General features: G+C 42.0%; 1 protein-coding gene across 1 annotated transcript in view; it reads right to left on the bottom strand.

Annotated features, from left to right (window-relative positions):
- Window positions 1-1,918: 1,918 nt before the first annotated feature.
- Window positions 1,919-22,253, bottom strand: part of rtn4rl1a (reticulon 4 receptor-like 1a) — an 80,774-nt gene continuing 60,439 nt past the window's right edge. The window contains exons 2-3 of the mRNA XM_019261294.2: window positions 6,435-6,889; window positions 1,919-5,567 (exon numbers count right to left, since the gene is read on the bottom strand). Of these exons, the coding sequence (XP_019116839.1) occupies window positions 4,686-5,567; window positions 6,435-6,889 (1,337 nt within the window). The 3' untranslated portion in view covers window positions 1,919-4,685. The remainder of the gene's footprint in view (window positions 5,568-6,434; window positions 6,890-22,253) is intronic.

Below are 22,253 nucleotides of genomic sequence, written 5' to 3'. Positions count from 1 at the left end.
AATCAAATCACGCCTGCATTCTTCTTGAGAGAAGAAAGAGTGAATGCAAGACAAATGCTGCATGCGTCAGTTTGGTGAAAACATCAAACATTCAAATCTCACCGACAGTGTCTCCCATTTCTTTTGTTTTTCGCTTGTTTCACAAAATCTACTACTGTTCTTTGTAGCTGTGCTTTATTTCTTTTTTTCACACTCTCTCTGCTCTTTTTGCTGAGTCTTAACTCTTCAGGGATTCACACAGAGAAATCAATTTTGCTTGGCCTCTTTGCCTTTGGAAGGGAACATAGGCATATATAAATATTCACATGCGGCTATTTCAGATCCTCAGCTTAGGGACTGAACTAGTGGATGAGCTGTTCTTCTGTTTGATCATGAAGCCTGTATACAAGCGTCTCTGTGGATGATTTCTCTCTTTGCCCATGCATCACGCGTTCCACAGGCCGTTCCTTAGTACCTTGTTGTCTCCCTTAATTCCGTCTCTCCTTAACTTCCTCGATCTCTTTCATCTTTTGATTTGTTTTTGCTTCCTAAAACTTCTTAGGTTTATGTCTTCATTTTCTCTCACTTATCTTCCTTCAATCCCCTTTTCATTCTTTAATTATTCATTCCTTTGTTACCCTCATCCTTCCTTCCCTCATTCTTTTGCCTTTTCTATCCTTCCCTCCTCACTTACCTTCTTTGTCTTTAGCTTTTTCCTTATATCCTTCACTGTTTACTACGTCTTTCTTTGTTCATTCCTTCTTCTTCCTTAATGACGTCCTCCCTTGCTTCATCATTCTCTTCATTGTTGTATGTTCATTGTTGTTTTCTGTGTATTCCTTCCTTTCCTCTCTACTTGGCTCCTTCATTTGTTTCTTTCCTCCTTCAGTTCACTCACCGTCTCTCTCTTAACCTCACCAGTCATTCCGTGTTGTTTTCATATACCTTTTTTTATTTGAGGTCCCTTCATATTTAATATTTCTCTACTCCTGTGAGTTCTGCTGTACAAACTGATTCATATTTCATAAGTCATTGAGACAGGAACTCATTGCTTTAATTCAAACGCTGCTCTTCATCAGATGTAGCGTCTCTGCATGGATGAATAAATGTAAACTGCAGCCCGGACTTTGCTTTTGACGCATGCAGTGATTGACAAAATGCACTTCCTCTCCCATGGCTGCCAGCCTGTGTGGTACTGATAACTACTTCATGGATTCCTCTCACAGATATCTCCACCCCTCTGCCTTTAAATCCTCGTGCTGCTCCTCGGCCTCTCTCTCTCTCTCTTGCTCTCTCCCAATTGTCGGCTTTGTTTTACAAATGGTGGTGATACTGTCTCTCAGAGGCACACCTCTCTCTCTCTCTGCCCTAGCTGCCTGTCAGGCCGGATCTGGCGTGACAGCGTCCATACTTACACTAGTGGACATACAGTACGCAAACACGCGTGCAAACACACATGCACAAATGTGAACGCTGTGCAAACAGTCAAAGTGGACGTAGAATAACGTCGGTGTTCTTTTTAACCTCACCTTGACTTGACACAGGATCCCTCCCTTGCAGCCTCACAGCTAATACACCCGGACAGGTGTGTGTATTTGTGAGTGTGTGTGTGCGTGCACTTACAGTCATTCTGATGCATATTTTATGTGAGTCTGCTGAGTGTGTGACTGAAAGTAGGACACGGAGGAGGCCAAAATCTAGTACCAGGTTAAATATGGGTGTGTTTTTCTCCCAGCAGTGGGTGTATTCATGTACTTATTTCATTACCTAGCATTATTTGACTCTTTAACCATTTTCCTTTTTTCTTTCTTTGCTTATCATTCAGCCTCAGGGCTCATCCTGGAGCTCTGTCTATTAGCTGCACTCACGTGCACGTATGCGCACGGACAAAACTGCATATGCACTGACAAAAGGGAGGCGACAGACAGAGACCACCTCAGCCATTTGAGAACACTTCCTGTTTAATGTTATTTATAAACAGCTTTTGAGTCTGGCATTGTTCGATAACCACATACAAAACATCTGGGTTGTACAAATGAAGAGAGAGGAGAGAGGAGAGGGGGAAGAATAGGGGGATAGGAGGGGAGGAAGGGAGCAACGAGGGTGGAAGAGAAAGGAGCAGGGGAGGTGGAGGGAGAGAAGAAGCAGACAGACGTGGAGGGGAGCGGAAGGATGGGTGGATGAATAGGGGGACAGAAAAGAATAGAGGAGGAGGAAGAGGAGGGCAGTGCAGTGTACTCTTTATCTTAAATGAGTCAGCAAAACAAAAATAGACATTACTGAAAAATAACTGATAATGATAATAATCATATTGAATAAAAAATCAAGTTCCAGCCTCCAGCTCCCTGTTTTATTTTTTAGGGAACTACTGAGACACAATGGAGAGTTTCTCCTTTTTTCCATCTTTTCTTTTCTTTGTCTTTCTTTTTTCATTCTTTTCATTTTTTTAAATTTTTTTTTTACAAAACGTCATCCTCACAGGAATAAACAGACACGATTTACATCACCTCTGGGTTCACAGCAGCACAAACAAGTTCACCAGTAGGGGGTCTCTAATCCTACATGTCAGGAGAATGACACCGGTGTCAGGCTTCTGTTCGTCCCCAACATTTAAGATAGATAGACATGAAAAGGCTGGAAGGCTCGGCAGGAAAACTGCACAGGCAGGGGGTACAAACATGACCCCTGCTGTCAGATTCCCACCCAAACCAAACCACGCACTGATCCAGAAAACAGGTCCAGAAAACCAAACTGATAAATTTTTTGTGCTTTTTGTCAGCGTTTCAGGTCGTCCTCTGCATACAAGGACAGCACCTGTGTAAATAGAATTCATAACTGTGTAACGCTAAAGAGACTTGTAGCATTACTGGCTAGTTAAGGTACCCGGACGGCCCGTGTGTGTGTGTCTGTACAGGTTTCACTTATGGAAAATCGAGCACTTGACACTTTGGGTAAATGACTCTGGAATAGTTCAGTATCTCCGGTGCTCTTCTCTGGGATTTCAAAGCCCTGGACTGACAGGGGTTAGTTTGCAGTGAGACAGGAAGGCTGTGAAGGTGATCGGGCTTTATTAGGGGCGTGTGCGTGCTTGAACCGCTTCAGTTCATACAGGGCAGCATGTCCCGTAGTCCTCTTTGTCCTTGTTATTTCCTGAAGAAGAATCACAAGCCTCTGAAAGGGCTCTTCTCGGACGTAGCAGCATTAAAATCCTACTCCAAGGGCTCCACAGCTTCAAGATTGTCCAACTGATTTGGAGCACACTAAATACACCAGAGAGGACATAGAAAGAAATTCAGTAGCAGTCTGTCAGTCCCTTTGCTCTGCGATGATCATCACAGATGCTGAACTGCTTTTGTTTTCCAGTGTCAGCTATCGATTATACCATTGCAGGAGATGTATTGCAGTGTTGTGGTCATCGGTACTCCTCCCTGATTATAGGGCCTTTTTTTTAGCATCTGAAACTCTTCTGTGACTAAGCATCATCTCCGCTTGAAGGATATATTTTTTTGCCATTATCCTCCACAGCATTTCAGAGGAAAGTGCACAACAGTTTCTGGGAGTCAGAAGGTTTGCGAGCGAGGCTCGGGGCCTCAGCTTTTCCTTGGCCTGCATGAGGTGACCTTTCAGGCTCATTGAGGCCTCTATTTTGTAGCCAGTGGGGTTGAAGAGTGAATGAAACCATCCCTTATCTCCACGGTTTGTCCTCATCCGCCACTGGCTCTCGTTAGGCACTCTTGCTATCTTGTACTCTTGCTAGTGTTGTTCTACCCGCATGGCTTTGGTGGGGTTGCATTCATGGAAACACACTTGTACAAACAGTAACACAAAAATCTTCACACATTCACTCATTTGCTCAGTTACTCTGACTGTGACCGGTTGACTCTTTGACAGGTTGATAGGTTAGCTCTGAATGGCTTTTAAATTGATGGGATGCAAGGACAAGGACAAACACAGGCCTTTTAACAGGACTAGTTTGAGTTACTGATGTGTCACAACTCTAGTAGAGCTTTTTTTAGTTTAGACAAAGTGCCAAGGATAAGATGTTCTTTAAAGTGGATTCACCTTGACATGTGAGTAAAACCGCTTTATTAGTGAATGTATAGGGATTATAGTTATTACTGCTCAAACAATGACTCATTGTACTGCCAAGTGTGTCTGCAGTACTTTCAGTAAGTATTCTGGATCTTAAGGTGCTGCTGAGTGAAGAGTGTGACAGTTATGAACGACTGTGCCTTTGTCTCAACATGAGTGACAGATGGAGGGCGCGCCAAGAGAGCACTAATGTGTCAAACGGGCAAAACATACAGACTGAGCCTTGAACTGTTTTGATCCTTATTGTGCCTTCTTTGCGCGATTATTTCAATAAATCACTGTGGCCTGTTTTTTTTTCATAAGTACATAAATTCAGTGAAGCGATCGATGCCACAGAGACAAATGTAAAGATTTCCTGTCGTTTCCCTTGGTGACATCATCAAAGCTATGGGCTTAATAGTTTTCCCTGACTTCCATGTTTTTATTATGATTCGTAAAGATTCCTGCCTTAATACCGCAGGGATACTTTGCCAGTAGATATTTGATAATGTTCTTTATACACAGTCATGTACACACATGGTTATGCACACATGCCTCATTTTAAGAGCCAAGGCCGGGTGGTTCAGATGAACGAATCATAAGGTTGCATCACCAGCACAAAAGAGTTTCCCGTCTCAGCATAGGATCACTGAGATGAGTGACAGTAGCAGAGCTGATGGTAAACAGAAAATATAATCTGCAAGGTGTGACTCTGCTTTGTTATTGGCTCTTTGGACCCCACTTGGTGGGCCGACAGAAGTTCTAGGGATGCACTTGTTCTTCCTCCTTGTGGTTCCAGAAAGGTCATATTTACCTTCATCTGGAGTATAGTCTTTCTTACCCTCCTCCTGTAGTACCTGCACCTCATTGAGCGCCCCCTTTCCCTTGCGGCGGGTACAGTTTCTGCGGCTTCCCTTAGGTGGCCGTGGCAGGGTTGAGGGTGAAGGCAGGCTGTACTGGTCTCCGTGGGGCAAGTAGTGGTTGTTATTATTTCTGTGACCGTTCAGATGGTTCAAAGATTCTCCTTGCTCCATTTCCCTACCTGGGCCACCACGTGCATGACCCTCGCCTGACAAGCAACTGGGAAGCTCCTCTTTCTTCACCGTTTTCAGGTCCTTCCCTGCCAGCTCTGGTGGTGAAACACAATTTAGTGAGGAGGTGGAGCCTCTGAACCTCCGTAGCCAATCCCAAAGTGACAGGGCCTTGCAATCGCACTCCCAGGGGTTGTCGTTAAGTCGTAGGTACTCCAGGGCGGGCAGTAGAGTCAAGCTGCCACCAGATAGCTCAGTCAGCGAGTTATTAAACAGATAAAGAGTGGTGAGGCGCCGCAGGTCGTGGAAAGCCTGGCGGTCAACCCACTGGATCCGGTTCTGGTGGAGAAGCAGGCGGTCCAAGACACCAAGACCACGGAAAGTGTTCTGGCGAAGGCTCCATAGTTTGTTGCCATGCAGGAAGAGATGACTGAGGTTCAGCAGGTCAATGAACAGATCGTCTTCCAGGAACTCTAACTGGTTGTCCTGATAAGATAAAAACAGAAGCTTAAAAGGGGTGCAGTGCATTACATTTAACATCACTGATTATTTCATGATTCATTTTACAATCATGATATCATAAGAAAAACATTCTTATTCTATTGTAACATTGGTTTCAACAATAGTATGCCCTTTGTATACTTTTAGCTCAGTTCCAACGTCACACTGTATTATAGAACACAAAGAATACGTTTGTCTTACAGTATTACACAGAATACATTAACCATGCACAGTGTGTGCAAGAAATAGCTGGACTATCAAGCATGTATTATTTTCTGCGGCAGGATGGTTATTCAGTGATCTGTACAGATTTCAGGGGGCAGTAGCCAGAAAAAAATGGCATTAGAGGGGTCAGAAATGATTTTGAGTGTGTTTCAGGTCAAGGACTTAGAGGGCAATGATGGTGGGGTGATCTCCTCACAACTAGGTGTGGTTTTCTGTACATCAGAGCTGTTGAACCAAACACTTATAGATGACGTCAGAATGCTGTCAAACATTTAAGCTGTAACCTTTACCCCACTCACTCAATGGATGTCCTTTCTGCACAGCAGAAGCTTTTCTGCCTGTAAACCCACCATGTAATTAATAAAACCATACACTCCATCCTGGATTTCAATTCCTGTACTGTTTTTTACAGTGGCTCACCACAAAAGCTATTTTGTAGGTTACTTTTGTGTGAGGGCTGCTTTGTAGTGTTTTCCCTGCACTCAGGATAACAGCCAGCATTTGATCAGCATCCAATTCATAGGGAGTAAGTGCTGAGCCAGGCTGATGGACAGATTACACCATAATGCGATTGTGGCTGCAGATGCAATATACAGTGAAGATAAAAAGAGGCTATTATCCATGTACCTGTAGGTAGAGATACTGAAGATTATGGAGACCTGCAAAGATCCCTGGAGGCAGGGTGATCAGGCCACAGTGGTATAGGTGCAGGGCATGTAGCCTACCCAGACCAAGAAAGGTGTCTGAAGCGATGGCCTTCAGGTGCTTGTTGTCCCCAAGGTCGAGTTCCTCCAGGCGATCAAAGCCGTGGAAGGTGGACGGTTGTATGTAGGAGATATTGTTGGAGTAAAGCCACAACATGGTGGTGGTGGGAGAGAAGTGGCCACGAAGCAGCCGCTGGATCTTGTTGTTCTGCAGGAAAACACGCTCGCTCTGAGCGGGGATGCCCTCGGGCACGGCATGGAAGTTGTGGGCCTGGCAGGACACGGTGCTGGGGGAAGTGTAGCAGATGCAGTGGCGAGGGCAGGGCAGAGAGAGATCCAGGCCACACAGCACCAAAAGTAACTCCACCCCACCATAACCTGAGGGAGATAGAGGAGAGGAGAAAGAGGATGAAACATGAAACAAAGATACAAGGAGATGGAGGAAGAGAGCGTGAGAGAAAGACAAGCAGAATTAATTGAATTCATACAGCAGAGCTCCTGTTATCAGACGCATCTTAAATGAAAAACTCATTGCTCTCGGTTTACAAGGACAACAATAGGCATGGTTCAGTGCAGACAAATTACAACGCTGACACAAATCTCGAACAAAGACACACACACACAAACGCACACAGACATTCATGTATTCTTTTTGAGCCCATCCTCCTCACTCCTAAACTGTTTACCCTCAGCTTCGCCTTCCCTACACCTTAAACTCTAAAGTCTAAACTCAGGACCATTTTTTTGTGTTTTGCAAAAACCTTGATCATTTTTTAATATGAAGAGGCTTCCCTTACCACCACACACACACAAGTATAAAACAAGTACACACAACATTTTTTGGAGCACAGTGTGAGTGGTCTTGTGTTTTTGTTAAGCGTTATTGTGCTCTATGTCACAGCTCATCATAACACACACACACACAGCATCCGATCACACACTGTGCACTGCACAGTGTGCAGTGTTATATCCTTTGGTTATCCTCTAAAGGCGACAGAAAATCAATGCTTCCCCTGCTTACAAGTAAACACGCACCACACCTCTAATACATTCCCACAATAAGGGAAACTGAGAAAGAGGGATAGAGAGGAAGGGAGGAGGTGTAGGATGTAGCAGGAATCATATGCAGCATGCCTGTGAAGTGGATATTACTGTGGTCTCAGTCCTCATTCATCTGGATTATTTCAGTGTTAGATGTGTTTGTGGTTGTAGAGTAAAAAAGGGGTAAAGGTTCTGACCTGGGGGGGGGTCATTTCGGAACAGAGAGCAAGTGATACAAGACAATATGAACATCGTCTGCTGACACGTGTCCAACCCCTTGGGTCTGTGTGTGTGTGTGTGTGTGTGTGTGTGTGTGTGTGTGTGTGTGTGTGTGTGTGTCGGTGACTTGGACAGATGTGATGGACAGATGTCAGGTTAACAAGGACACCGCTGCTCTGCAAAGAACAACATGTTCTGAAATGTCAGTAGACAGAGCAGTATTATCCTGTGCGTGCACATGTGTCCGTATAGCTCTGTACTCTTGTGTAACCGTGTCCACGGATACCATCATGTGCATTTGTCTTTTTATATATGTTACTTTTATCTGAAACATTTTGTGAGAGCAGAGTGTCCGTGGTACTTGACAGTTCTGACCTTTTCGTCCAAATAAAGGAAAAAACACAACAGCTGTCATCATGGCAGCCGATATTCTGTCGTGCTGTACCAACAGCAAATCAATACTGTGCAATCCTCTTTAATACTGAATAGATTAAAAAACAATCTTTCTCTTCTGGTGTACAACTAAAACAATAAAACACGTTCACATTACTTATCATACATTATCATTCATTATTTACAACCTTACATTGTGACCTTATATTAGAATGGATTAAGGTTTAAGGAATTATTATTGTTATATTTGACCTGACTCTACAGATTGTAATGTTGCTCCAACACTTTGAAATATCTAAAGTACACCATAGATAGCTGTGAATTTTAGCACACACATGCATGGTCACATCACTTTGATGATTGTCTAGCCTAAAGCACGACTTCTTTGTTATGTAGACATCAGCAAATTTGTAATAATAATAATAATAAGAAGAAGAATAACACAGTCAAAAGTCACATGTGCTTTAACTCTTATTGTACATGTATTAATATACACTGACCCAGTGTACAATAAACTATTTACACACTTAACTCTACCTGCCTATTAATTACTGTTCACACATTTAACAACAAACACCATGAATATATATCGTCATATGTCATATTGTCATCCTTTCAGGAGGATAACAGAGATATTTTTCTCAGGATGAGACACATTTAGCACCAGAAGTACTAATCAAAGCTATTTTACTGTTTACTATATACTATTTAAGGGAACAGTGCTGCAGTAGTTAACTGCATGTTCTCCCTGTGTCTGTGGATTCTCTCCGGCTTCCTTCCACAGTCCAGCTAGGATAGGCTCCAGCCCCACTGTGACCCTGATGAGGATAAGAGGTTACAGATAATGTACGTACTGTACATATATTAATAGTACTGTTTTTTTTATCCAGGTTAATATCTGACACTGACATGCTGCATCAGTCTGACTCGTTGTGTATCCTTGAATCAAAACTCAAAACTTTCAAACATTCAAAATGATCTCTCAAAGGTGGAGATGATCTTTATTCGTCTGCCATTAAGTCTTTTCAGCTGTATTGTTAAAATAAATCACTTTACCTTTAAATATATTTTTTATATTTTTATTTTATATTCTTTACATTTTTTACTTACATTTTATATATTTCATATTTAGTGCTGTTTGCAGCGGGATAAGAGGGAAACGCAATTTAAAATTTTAAAGTGTTTGTGTTGGTTAAAGAAGGGTTGAACAATAAATAATAAAAGTCACATTTATTATTGATGCTTCTTTACATCCTTTCATTCGTGAAAGCCTCTCCATCCTTAGTTTCCCTCCTCTCTCTCTTCCTCCATCCTCTTTCTTTAACTGTTATCTGTTTCACGCTGATTTCCTTCTCTCAGTCTGCCTGTGAGTTTGATTGGTGAAACGTCATTGTTACGAGCTGGAACATACAGTATGTATTCACTCCCTCGGGGTATCAAAGTGATTTGTATCTCTTTTCCTCCTCTTCTTTACTCCTCTGCTTTATCTGTTCATCTGTGTTGCCCTTTGCTTCATGCTTCTCTGCCTCCTTTCTGCAGAACGTTTACACTTCCCTTCCTCCACAGCTTTATCTTTATGCGCTGCTCTGCCCCGCCTGCTGTGTCTGTTAATTAGGTATAAAGCTGCTATTTGCCACTTTGTGTACGTGAGCGTGTAAGGATGTGCGCTGTACGTGTATGTCTGTATGTATGTGACTTTGTGTCCTTGTGTCTCAGTGAAAATCATTTGGCAGCTTTAGACTCAGCTGTATTTTCCTGATTCAAACAGACGCTTGTTGTTGTTAACATCACATTTTGTTAGATGCTTTGAGCTTAAAGATTTTATTATGAACATGTCATACTGTAACAGTGACATTCAGCCCTTTCTTTCCTAAAGGCTCCATGTCTAAGTAAACAGTGCTCTACATTTGACTAGAAAGGGTTCCATAAATGAGAGTTAAATATCACAGATTTTCTGAGTTTATGATGTTAAACTCACCAATGGGATGTTCCCACTGGTCCCATTAATGTTTTTTTTGTCAAGTCTTCTTGACACGTACTTGTGATAGTGCTCCTAGCATTAGTTTGCATTTCCGATTGCTTTCGCTTCCTTGTTACCTTCTGTTTACCCCTGCAGTCCTGCATTTTTTTTCTTGTTGTATTTTCATCATTCATATCTTTATTTTCTTCCTACTCTTTGCCTCTTTCAATTATTCCAATTAGACACTCTATCCTTATGCTATGCAATTGAAAATCAAGATGTGTCTGTGTGTATGAGTCCATCTGAGCAAGATGTGTGTGTACATCTCGGCTTGCAGATTAACCGTGGGTGTTAAGGGTTTACAGATTCAGAGATGGAGGTGATGATATTAGATAGAAAAGCTGCAGACAGCCATCTGGCTTTGACACTGGGGGCAGCAAATCTCCCACCAGCATTCAGTTGTTTTTATTTATTTCTCATTTTTTCTGGTGAAACATGGAGTTATCTCTATTCACTTCTAGTGTTAATCTGATAGGAAAGCGGTTAAAGGTTTCAGTAGTGTAAGCATTTAGATAATCCATAAATTGTTCTCAGCTCCACTGAGAGAAAGTCTCCAATCCTGCATCAACAAAACAAATCTTGATACCTTGTTTTCCAATGTTAACAACGTGTTTTCAGACAGCTTAACTCCAAGTCAGCACATCTTTGGATTTACTTCTGTAGATTCCTGACTGTCAGCTCTACAGCACGAGTGCAGCCTGGAATTATAAATATACAGCTAATTGCAAATCAGCAATTAACTGAGGCCTCAAGCTGGCGTTAAGCCAATCCCCAAACCTGTAACAACTCCCAGTCAGGAGCATAAAGGTACATAAAAATGTGTTTCAACAGTAATTCTTCATGATACATTTCCCTATGTACTGCTGTTAAATAGGAAAATGAATCTTGGTGAGTTTACAGTAATCCAGTAATACAGTAATCATGCCTGGTGTGAATCTCTGGTAAAGGGGCGTAATGTTTCAAAGCTCATTTGATACGTAACACCTTCTTAAGATTGAAATATTTTAATGATTTTGTCAGCCAGGTGCTCTGTTGAACAAAGACGGAGAGCCATATGTGGGCTGCAACTTAATTGTCTTATTTTTCTTTGAGCTAAATCATTTGCAAATTCGATTACTTGAAAATAAACATTTTCTCTTCTGCTCATCTAAATATGTATAAAATACAATACACAAATACAGTGAACTTCACAAACAGTGCATACATATATACACAGTACAGTACATACAGTCATAGACTGTACATACAGTAAATGTTCATTATTTTTATTTACATTATTTACTTTTGATGTGTTGTTTCTTGGTCAGAATTGTATCCACACCGTCTACATTAGTGTTGCCCACAGAGGAGTGAACTGATTAGACCATACTGTAGCTTGTAACATCACTACATGAAATCTTGGGTTAGCCTTTGCATTTTGCTACTACCCCTTTGTGGTATAATGCAGGATGAACTGCATGAACAGGATGAGCACTAAGTGTGAGAGCTGCCAATGACTCAGCTGGTGTTGAAATACCAAAATATTAGAATCAGTGCTAATGTAAGAAAGACAGGCTAACTATCTTGCACTTTGAGTGGATGCTAGCTGGCTTGATAGCTTGCACTTTCCAAAGGAAAAAAAAAACTTAAGTGTCTCACGTTTTGGACGATCTCTTGACAGAATACAATAAAATATATATAAATACAAAATATATAATATAAAATTCAATTCTACCTATTTCTACGGTTACCCAGAATGGACAAAGGGTAGAGGGGAGCTGAGCGGTGATTCAGTTGGTTGCAATCAATGACGAGAAGTCAATCAATGAAGCTCAAAATATGCCGCGCTGGCTGCCCTGCCACTTCCGCCTCTCGACTAATCTAAAAAACTGCAAAGATGTAGATCTGACCTAAGGCAGACACCTGAGTGCTCGAACCAGCAACATTTACCCTCAGTACAGTTGTCACGTGGAAATTAGCTTTAGAGACCAAAACAGTTTTTTGTACCAGGCTGTAAACATGTTTATTTCTGCTGTGAAGTTGGACATTTGAACATGGGGACTTATGGATGTTGAAATGTTCTGTAGCCAGCCTCAAGTTGTCAGTTTTTAGCACTTCTGCATTGGCTTCATTTTCCAGCCACAGAGGCTTCAAATCTGCAACTTCACTGCTAGATCTTACACTCTGGACCTTTTAATACAACAATGGGACAGATGTCTTTAATTAATAAACTGTACATAATCAAGGATTACATTTGTCACACATTTGGACACATTTGTTTTTTTGTTGTTTTTTTTTAGCTATGAATAACTAACAGTAACTATAACATCGTCCTTTTTTGAGAAATTAGTTTATATTTCCCTTATACATGAAATATCACTGTATGATTTCTGTTATTGGAACTGTTACCCAATCCATGAAAAACAGCTTCAAACCAAAATGAGGTGGTAAGCCGTGTCCACATTGTGTAATCCTACTATTCTGCTGAGAAGCAGGTTGGATTACTACGCTGCACCGTCAGCGATGTTTTGCTGTTAAAATTCCAGCTTGATTGGATCATAATAACCTGGGTGATGATGTCCTTTTGTCCTCTGGGTTAGTGTATACGCTTGGCTTTCACTTTATACCAGTAATTGTCCATTTGGGCAACTGATGCGTTTTTAATCAAAACTCTCGCTCTCATTGTCTTTCTGTCCCTGCGTCCGTTCCCCGCTGGTTGTTTGTCTAAATTCTCATCTTACCTTCCCCCGGTTAGATATTTGCTGAAAGCTTCATCAAGCACAGTCAGGGTTCAATTACAAGAGCCATCTCCCGCTTCTGTCTCTTTCCAATCACACACACCAGTCATAATGAGCACACACACACACACACACACACACACACATAGAAAAGAAAAGAATCCCCCAAGTACAAGTTGGCATCTGGAGGAGACACCTGCCACTCATTCTGGCAAATTCAAGTAGAAAGCAACCGAGCGAGGAAGGTAAGAGGGGGGAGGCAAAGGGAGAGGAAGGGGAGCCAGAGAGGGGAGGAATGGGTAAAATCATACTCAAAGGGAATGAGGAGCTCTTAAAACATGAAAGCAACGGCAAGGAGAGAGAGGCCCAGCGTGGGGTGTGGGAGGGAAAGAGAGCAGAGCAAGTGAGACTGTAGCTAAAGAAGGACGATGGGGATGACAGGGATCTACTGCAAAGTGTAGACCATTATATAGGTAGGTGTGTAAATGACTGTCTGCTGCACATGGAACACAACTGTGACTTCCGATGAATTGCCAACTGATTCTCTGACCTTCTGTGAGGTGAGTCAGACAAACACTTGCAAATTGATTACACATATAGCACATTTGGAGAAGAAAACATTCAGTCACGCTGAGACACACGCATTCTCTTGTGCATGCAGGTGCACATGTACACACATGTGTACGCAGGCCGCAGGCACACACACACCCACACCCACATGCAGACACAGATAATCAACCTCAATAAAGCAGCAGATTTAACTGGAGAAAGAAAATGGAGTGTAAAAAAAAAAGAGGAATAAATGGAATTTGCAAAAAAAAAAAAAGGTGCAGGAGGGACAGCGGCTAGCTCAGACACTCAATATAGATGCTGCTCCTCTCTTGTTGGTGGTTGATTTAGCTTAACATAATCCCAAAGATCATTTAGTGTTGCTCATTCAAATGGTGATAAATCTCTGGCAGAGTTAATGAGAGATTTAAATGGCGTCATTGCCTCAAAGACATAGCTGAAATATCTCTGCACTATATAATCCTCCCCACTCATGTAATATAGTACATAACCATTACATCGTTCTTCATATTGGAGAAAAATCGGGTCAATATTGCCGGCTCTGCACCACTGATCCTCTGTGGCATAGGAATTACTGTTTTGTAGTCTCTTAGTTTCTTAGTTTCTTTTATTTAAAGTCCCGCTTCTCTGGCCCAAATGAAAAAAAAAATCACATGAGCAGACTCAGATTGATTTCTTAAAACAGGCACAACACAATAGCTCTATTCATATCTTAATCCTGCGTCCTGTCTATTTACAGAGCATTGTACAAGTTGGGGCAGTAATGCATAAGTAGACCTGCAGACCCAGAAAGAGTTTATACATCCAAATCTATCAGATTAATATATTTTTTCAGTTTCTATATTTTGACCATGTTGCCCTCGTTGTGCAATTTGGGACACACCTTAGAAATGTTGCTGTTCCACTTCATGAAGCAGTTAAAACACTTCTTCTCTTCATTCATTTATCTCATGTACTACACACTGTGTATCAGAGTGAAAGAGATGAGTCAATGTGGAAACTTTCTGTTTTTCTCAGAGAGTAAACTTGAATATCTTTTGGGTTTTGGACTGCTGGTCAGACAAAACAAGCAATTTAAGGACATGGAACTGAGCTTGAGGAAGCTGTAACAGGCATTTCTTCACTATTTTCTGACAATTTTTAGATCCCATGTTTGGTTGGTTGGTTTAGTTTGGGCGTGTTCTGCCCATGTCTGTGTGGGTTCCTCCCACAGTCCAAAGACATAAACAGGTTAATTGGTGACATTAAATTGTCCTTAGGTGTGGTGACTTGTCCACGGTGTACTCCTCCTCTTGCTCAAAGTCAGCTGGGATTAGCTCCAGCACCCTATGACCCTGCTGAGGATAAACGGCTACAGATGATAGATGGATGTTTGGTTATCAGCTGTCTTCTAGGTTCTGTTTTACGAAATCATAACTAGCAAATAAAATAATTTTGCTGCTCACTGACGTGTCGTTGAACACACCTCCAGCTCAAGTTTTCAACATCGTCCTTGTTTGAGTGAATGTTGAATAAATGATGGTGCATCCGTGGATGCCCAGAAAGAATGAAATCTTAAGATGTACAGTACGGTATAGCTGACATGGGAAGCAGCCATTGTTAATGCAATAAACCATGCACACTTCACAGGCCTTAGTCCTTTTTCTAACAGGAAACTGCACTCTTTAACCTTAGGCTCCCCAGCACAGTGGTACTGCCTGACATTTCCAGCGGGGAAGCAAAGTGCTTAAAGTTGAAAGAAAAATCAATGTTCATTATCATGAAGCACCTTAAGTGGTACCTCGCCTATTTAACAAATCCGAGAAGGCCTCCTGGAATGCTATTTTTCAACGTATCTTATAATTAGTGTTGGTCCTGTGTGGTCTTTTCTCCACCGCCTGGCGCTCTCAGTGGTCTGATTCCTCTGCCGTGCCCTTCTCGGCCCGTGGCCCAGCAATGTGACATCTGTACACACCGCACACTGGACCATTAAAAAGATACACACACTCTACTCTGATCAGGGCACGCACACACATGTCTGTGTATGTGTGTTTTGGACAGTGAAGCAGAGACATTGACAGAGGGAGAGAGAAAATGCAAAAATAACCTCTACCCTCTTTGCATGCAGTAATTGGGTCATTTGAAAGGCTAAGCTTATCTCAACACTAATCAAGCTCTAATTATACTCAGAAAAACTTTGCCCATCCCTCCCTCCCATATATACACACACACAACACACACACACTCCCCATGCATAATCAGATGATGCAGGTCACAGCTTTCCCTATTTAACTCCTGCCTATTAGTGAAGGAAAGATGTGTGCGGAAGTACAGTGCTGATGCTGATGCCAATGCCGCCCTCTCGTCTTGTACTGCCTCACTAGAGCATGACGATAACAGAGATGGAAAGGGTGACGTGTGTCAACAGGAAACAATGGCCACATTCAGACTACGATGAGGAGTTGTGGCAGCTTCTGTTCAGGCATCAAAGACTCATCCATTCATTCATTCATGCACGCTATGATGCATGTCCCACACGAGCATTTTGATCATAAAACAGGTACACACCAGGAAACAAACTGCAGTTGGAAAAGTTGAATTTAAAAATGCCATTTGCTGTGCTAAGAGCTGTATGTAGACTGCTGATTTCTGGATTACTTAAGGTACTCAGGGGGACAAACTCTCTTCACATTCTATTGTAGTATCATAGCATTATCTGAGTATCTGAGCACTGAAAGAGAAGCTTGTTTACTGTAAACTGTGGTGATCAGAATCCTCTTACAGTGGAAAAACATAATGTTTGGGTGCATAAAATCTGGGTGAGAGTATTTTGTTGAAGAAAACAAGCTTGCAGGCATGAACGCAGTCGCAAAGTGACACACACACACACACACCAACACACACAGATGTATACCCCCAGTGGAGCAAGTACAGTGCACCCCAATCACAGGAATTTCACGGCTGACTGACTCTGATCTAGCAGAAGGCATCTGTGTCTACTGAGATGGTGTGTTTGAAAACATTTGTGTGTGTGAGTGTGTATGTATGTGTATACATTCAGCTATGGCTGAGGAGCTGGCTATCCTCCTGTGTCTTGCCATCACCGGATCTGGAACGCTCTTTGGCAGATATCCTCAGTGGAGAGTGGCAAGAAATGAGCTTGTCCAACAAGCCAAAGAGAACACAAAGAGAAAGTGCTGGATGGTGGCGAGCTGCTTCTCCCCTAATCGCTGTTTGTCCAATTCCCCCCAGCATGAGGAAAATCTCTCTTCCTCTTCTGGTGACTAAATCATTCCCTGTTCTCTACTCTGCACCGCAGGTATGAATCACCCTTTGTCACCCTCCTCCGCTCTCCTCCCTGTTGTTCGTTTAGTTTCCCATCTGTCTCTATTACAAAGACTGTTAAAAGTACATCAGGATGTATTATTGCATAAATCTCTCATAGCACTGACTGTCTGCACTCTGGCACCTTCCTTCCACAGTCTTTGTTTTTTGAGGCTCTCAGAGCGAGAAATTTCCGTCATGCTCCGGGATTACACTTGTAAATCAGACATTCAAGAAAAGAGCAGAAAAAAGGAAGAAGGCAGAAGGCGAGTGAGATGAAGGGTTACAAATCCAGATATCCAGAATGACAAGCGAGGTGACATGTCCAATGGATCATCTGTCACTTCGCTGTTTTATCGGATAACACACTGTTTTTGCACACTTTGACTGAGCCAATCACAGGCAGGCGTTGGTCATTTTTCAGACTGATTCACCCAAACGAGATGGGGATTCTGCATCAGGTCTCTCATTAAACGTGCCCCCCGTCGAGAATAATTTTAAGCACTATAGAACTGTCAGCGCCTGATGCGATCAGTTTCCTTCCAAAACGAGTTATCCAGCAGATGACGAATGGGAGACCTACAGCAACGAAATGATTAATGACTTGAGAGCACAACTATACATACAGTACACTGTGCTGGAATGAAATTGCTGGATCAACCCCCTCCATCTAAATCCAGAGTGTCAAACTGAACTGTTTCTAATAGCTTTCAACTGACAGCAATTCAACTGTTCTCACAACACCATTAGCATGATATTAGCGCAGCAAAGTGTTACACTTCCCCTTCGGCCCACTTTTTCTTGTTGACATTTTTCACACTGTGCCGCTGGAGGAAAATATGTTCAGGTGAAATGACAGAGAAATAGCAGAGAGGAGACATCAGTCAGGAAATATAAGAAGGGCAGTGGAAGGGAAAGGAAGGATGTATGACGGGAGAACAGGAGGAGGTGTCACAGCTTTTCTCCATCAGCGAAAGAGAGATGGATGAAGCGAGAAGAGCATGTCGGCGAAACTTCCTCAATCAGTCATCGGATCTGGCTAATCTGAAGGTTGCCGGTTAAACTCCGCCATCAGTCACGGTGTTTGGCTTTTGTGAAGGTTAGAATCCTCTGGGAGTGTCTGGTCCTGCTCTCCTTCTATTCTCTAGTTTGTTATGTTGATCTCTCTTTGCTCCTTCTGTGGTGTTTATCACTTATTTTTAACACGATACTCCACTGAAAATGTGAGTATGAAATACTGAACGCCTGCAGGGTTGAAAAGTGGCCCTGAAAAGTGTGCAGCCTTCCTCTCAACTGAGTCACAGCAAAAACCAGAAAAGCTTTTCTCCATAAAATATGATCCAGTTTCACCAAAATCAGTTAAATAGTTGGTGGTGTGTGGCAAAGTTACACAGTGCAAGAGACAAAAACCAAAACATGCACTTAACAGGTTCACTTAGCAGGTGTATGCCTCTCGCCCAATGTCAGCTGGGTTAGGCTCCAGCCCAATGCAACCCAGTTGCAGAAAACGGATGAATGGATGTCAGTGTGGCACACAAAACATCACATGCCACTTATAACAGCCTAAATCGACTACTCGGTGCGGCACATAAACAAAATATAATGTGTATTTACAGCCTTATAAACAATACAGACACATAAAACCATAAGGGGCCAAATGGAGCACTACAAACACAGATGTAGTCAGTGGACATACATGGCCCTAAATCAACAAATGCCAAAAATACCTTCAGATAAACAAATATATTTATAGATTAATATATTTTAAACAGATGTGTTATTTTAACAATAATGAAACCTGTTTTAGGGAGCTGGCTTTTCTGTGTTTTATTGTTGATCTGAATTGTAACTTTCTTGAATATCGCACAATAACAGAAGACAGATAAAAACAGCCAAAGGCACATTGGCATTGATGTGTTTGCAAATATGATATTTCTAAAAATAAACAAACTCGAGAGCCGCACTGTAAATAACTCATGAGAGTGATTCAGAAGTTTGAGTGTGGCGTGTTTTTGACTGATTCTCTTCATTTGAATTTAAAAAGAAGACTTTTGCTTGCTTTGTCGAAGCGTCTGAATGATTGCACACCAGAAATAATGTGTCACGGCGTCAGTTTGCCCCATTCAGGCTATTCTTGAATATTCCATATTCGAGTCACCATATCATGCGTACCATGAATCACTCATCATTCCTTTTTATTTCCCTTTCACTCTCCTCTGTTCACTCACTTCCTGTTGTCAATGCTCTAAATGATCCTTGTTTTTGTCCTTCAGTTTATCACTCTCAGGGTATCTTATTGTTTCTTTTCTTGTCTTAGTTGATTGCAGTAGCTCTCAGTTCAGTGTTACCATTTGTTTGGGTAGAGAGTACTTTGTATGAAGAGTTCACAGAAAGGTCTGTGAAAGATCCAGGGGAACTGGGACACTGTTTCTGGGAAGACATGTCACCGCTGAGGTTTTCAGATGTCATTTTTCAGAACTTTGAACATGACAAAATGAAATTCGATTCACCTCCATTGTATCGGGGTAGAGGCAGAGCTTACAGGGCCTGGCAAATAAAACTGAAATTATCTGCATGGATGGACAGATACCCACAAGGGGCAGGTGAGAAAATATTTTGTCTGATTTGGGTGACATGACTTTAACGTAGATTAGATTGGTAGGTTAGCTGGGTCAGGACTGTGTTTAGGTCTACCAGGTTCAATTTGTCTACATAGTGAGCGTTCTGCCTTAGAGTCTAAACTCAGGGCAAAACATTACCCGGAACCTCTTTTTTTTTGCTTCTTTTTATTCCAGAGGTGATTCTCTTCTCTCTCTCTCTCTCTCTCTCTCTCTCTCTCTCTCTCACACACACACACACACACACACACACACACACACACACACACACACACACACACACACACACACACACTATTTTGAATGAAACTAAAACATTTCATTCCAGTCAGTATGACTCCAGTCTCTCCCTCACCTGAGGCGAGTAAAGAAGAGAGAGAAGCGTGTGTGTGTGTGTCCCTGATCCTTTTTCAGCACAGGGGCAATGGCACTCATCACAACTCCATAAATGTTTTGATTGTCTGCCTCAAGGCCACACACACACACACACACACACACACCTCCAAACGCACACACATGATCAAAACACAAACACAAAAAACAGTATTCTCAGGAATACTTGAGCACACTCACATGTGAGTACACACATTGTGTATATTGAGTTGAGTGCTTCAAGTATAACACACATTCTTTGCATACATTTATATGCTAAGGAGATACACATTCTTGCTACTCGCACAAACACATGCCATCCCGATGCACACATACACTGTACATCACACACCAGCTGGAAATGAAATTGAATGCATATCCTCGACTCCATCCGTCTTCCCTACTCACTATGTCCGTCCACTCGATCCACCTTCAACTTGACTAACTAATCCTCCTAATTTTTCTCCCTCTGACCCCTGTCTCTCTCTCTCTCTATCTCTCTCTCTCTCTCTCTCTCTCTCTCTCTCTATTTCTGCACTTTTTTCCCCACTCCTTCACCCTTTCTCCTCATTTTTCTCCTCTACTCCTTCATCTCCCATCTCCCCATTCTGTCTGAATCAGGGTTGACCCGCACAGTGTGGCTCTGAATTCTGATGCTTCATTTGGGAAGTTATTTTTCAAAAAATCTAACTACTATTTACTGTGCTCCTGCCTGTGCTAAGATACCAATCAAATCTGTCTTTTATGATTGCAGATGAATGCAGCTGTGCTGACATTTAAAATGAGTGATCACAGAGAAAGTTAGCGACGACAGAAAGTTGGACTTTTGTTCCTAACCAGACACATTATCATATTCCAAAGGCTGTTTCCTTGTCCAAACTAAGACAGGAATGCTTTAGAGCAGCTTGTTGTGGACCAGAGCTGAAACAATTAGTTGAGTGGTTGACAGGAAATTAAACTGCAACTATTCTGACAACTGATTAATTGTTTCAGTCATTTTCTAAGCAAACACTCTTCACACATGGTTTCAGCTTCTTCAATGTTTGGGATTTGTTGCTTTTCTTTGTCATGGTAATGAACTAAATTCTTTTGGGTTTTAGACTGTTGATGGAACAAAACAAGCAATTTGACAATGTTGCCTGTAGTCCTTTGCCTGGATGAGGGCAAAAATGGAAATAGAAGATGTATTTTCAAATCTAGCAGGATAAGTTTTTACATATCTTAGATGGCTTTTTTAGAGACAATTGTTATACTGCTACTTGGTCTTGTGTGAATGTGTATGAATGGTTAGCTCCTCAAACTGATGACCAGTTGGCACCTTGCATGGCAGCCAATGCCATCAGTGTATGAATGTGTGTGAATGAGATATGTAGTGTAAAATCGCCTTTAGTGGTCAGAAGACTAAAGTCCTTTTACCATTTACATAGCAGAAAGCTAGATGTCTTCTTTGTCTATTCCGCCAACATCCCTTTTAGTCTTTTCACCTCTGTCGTTATGTCCATAGTGGATACTGAGTCGGTGGCTCCACTCACCCCAGCAATTCCCTGTGCCCTGGCCCTGTAAAGCTCCTCTTTCCCATGGTCCAAACACTAACACTCACTTGATGCTGAGCTCACAGTCCATGTAGCCTGGTGAACAAACTGAGATAACATGAGCTAACAGCTAACAGCAGCTGACAGGAAACCCTGTCAGAAACTTTTAGAATGGAAAACTTTGGCACTATTGCTTTAAGACCAAAATAAGTACATTTAATTAAAGAGTTTCAAGGCTTATTTTACAAAACAAACTGTATTTTTATTCATATTGAAACTCAGGTATGTTACTGGCACCTGAGTACAATAAGTGAGAAATGTAGATATATGTATGCGTGCATGAAGGAAAGATGGAGGGAGAGAGATGGCTGACATTTTCCCTCCAGCTAGCAGAGGGCTTGTGAGCAATGCCAGTAACATAAGTCTGTGTGTGTGCTTATGCATTTTACAAATGCCACATTCTACTGGCAGCTTATGACAGCCTTGAAGACAAACACACACACACACACCAGCTTATGACAGCCTTGAAGACAAACACACACACACACACATACACACACACACACACACACACACAGATTGAGGGTTAGTACAATTGTTCTCTGCTGCAGGGTCTTTGCATGACGGTCAAGTGTCTCACAGAGGTAAGCTGTATGCCAGCACCTTCCCCAACCCTTAGATACAAACACACACACACACACACACACACACACACACATGCATGCGTGAAAAAACATTTTTTCACTCTCTTTATATCTCTGTTTGTCTCTTCTTCAATTAGAGCCCATATGCCGAAAGGCCTCCAGCTCTCCATGTGCCCCTTTGAAGTGAAGTAGATTAAATAAACAAACGTTTGAAAAACCATAAATGAACATTTGCAGAGCTGAGAATAAGAGAAAACGCACACACACACACACGCACACACACACACACACACACACATATACAAATCCTGAG

Source organism: Larimichthys crocea, chromosome XXII (genome assembly GCF_000972845.2).
Source record: "Larimichthys crocea isolate SSNF chromosome XXII, L_crocea_2.0, whole genome shotgun sequence".
NCBI lineage: Eukaryota > Metazoa > Chordata > Actinopteri > Sciaenidae > Larimichthys > Larimichthys crocea.
This window is presented reverse-complemented; position numbering and strand designations above follow the sequence as displayed.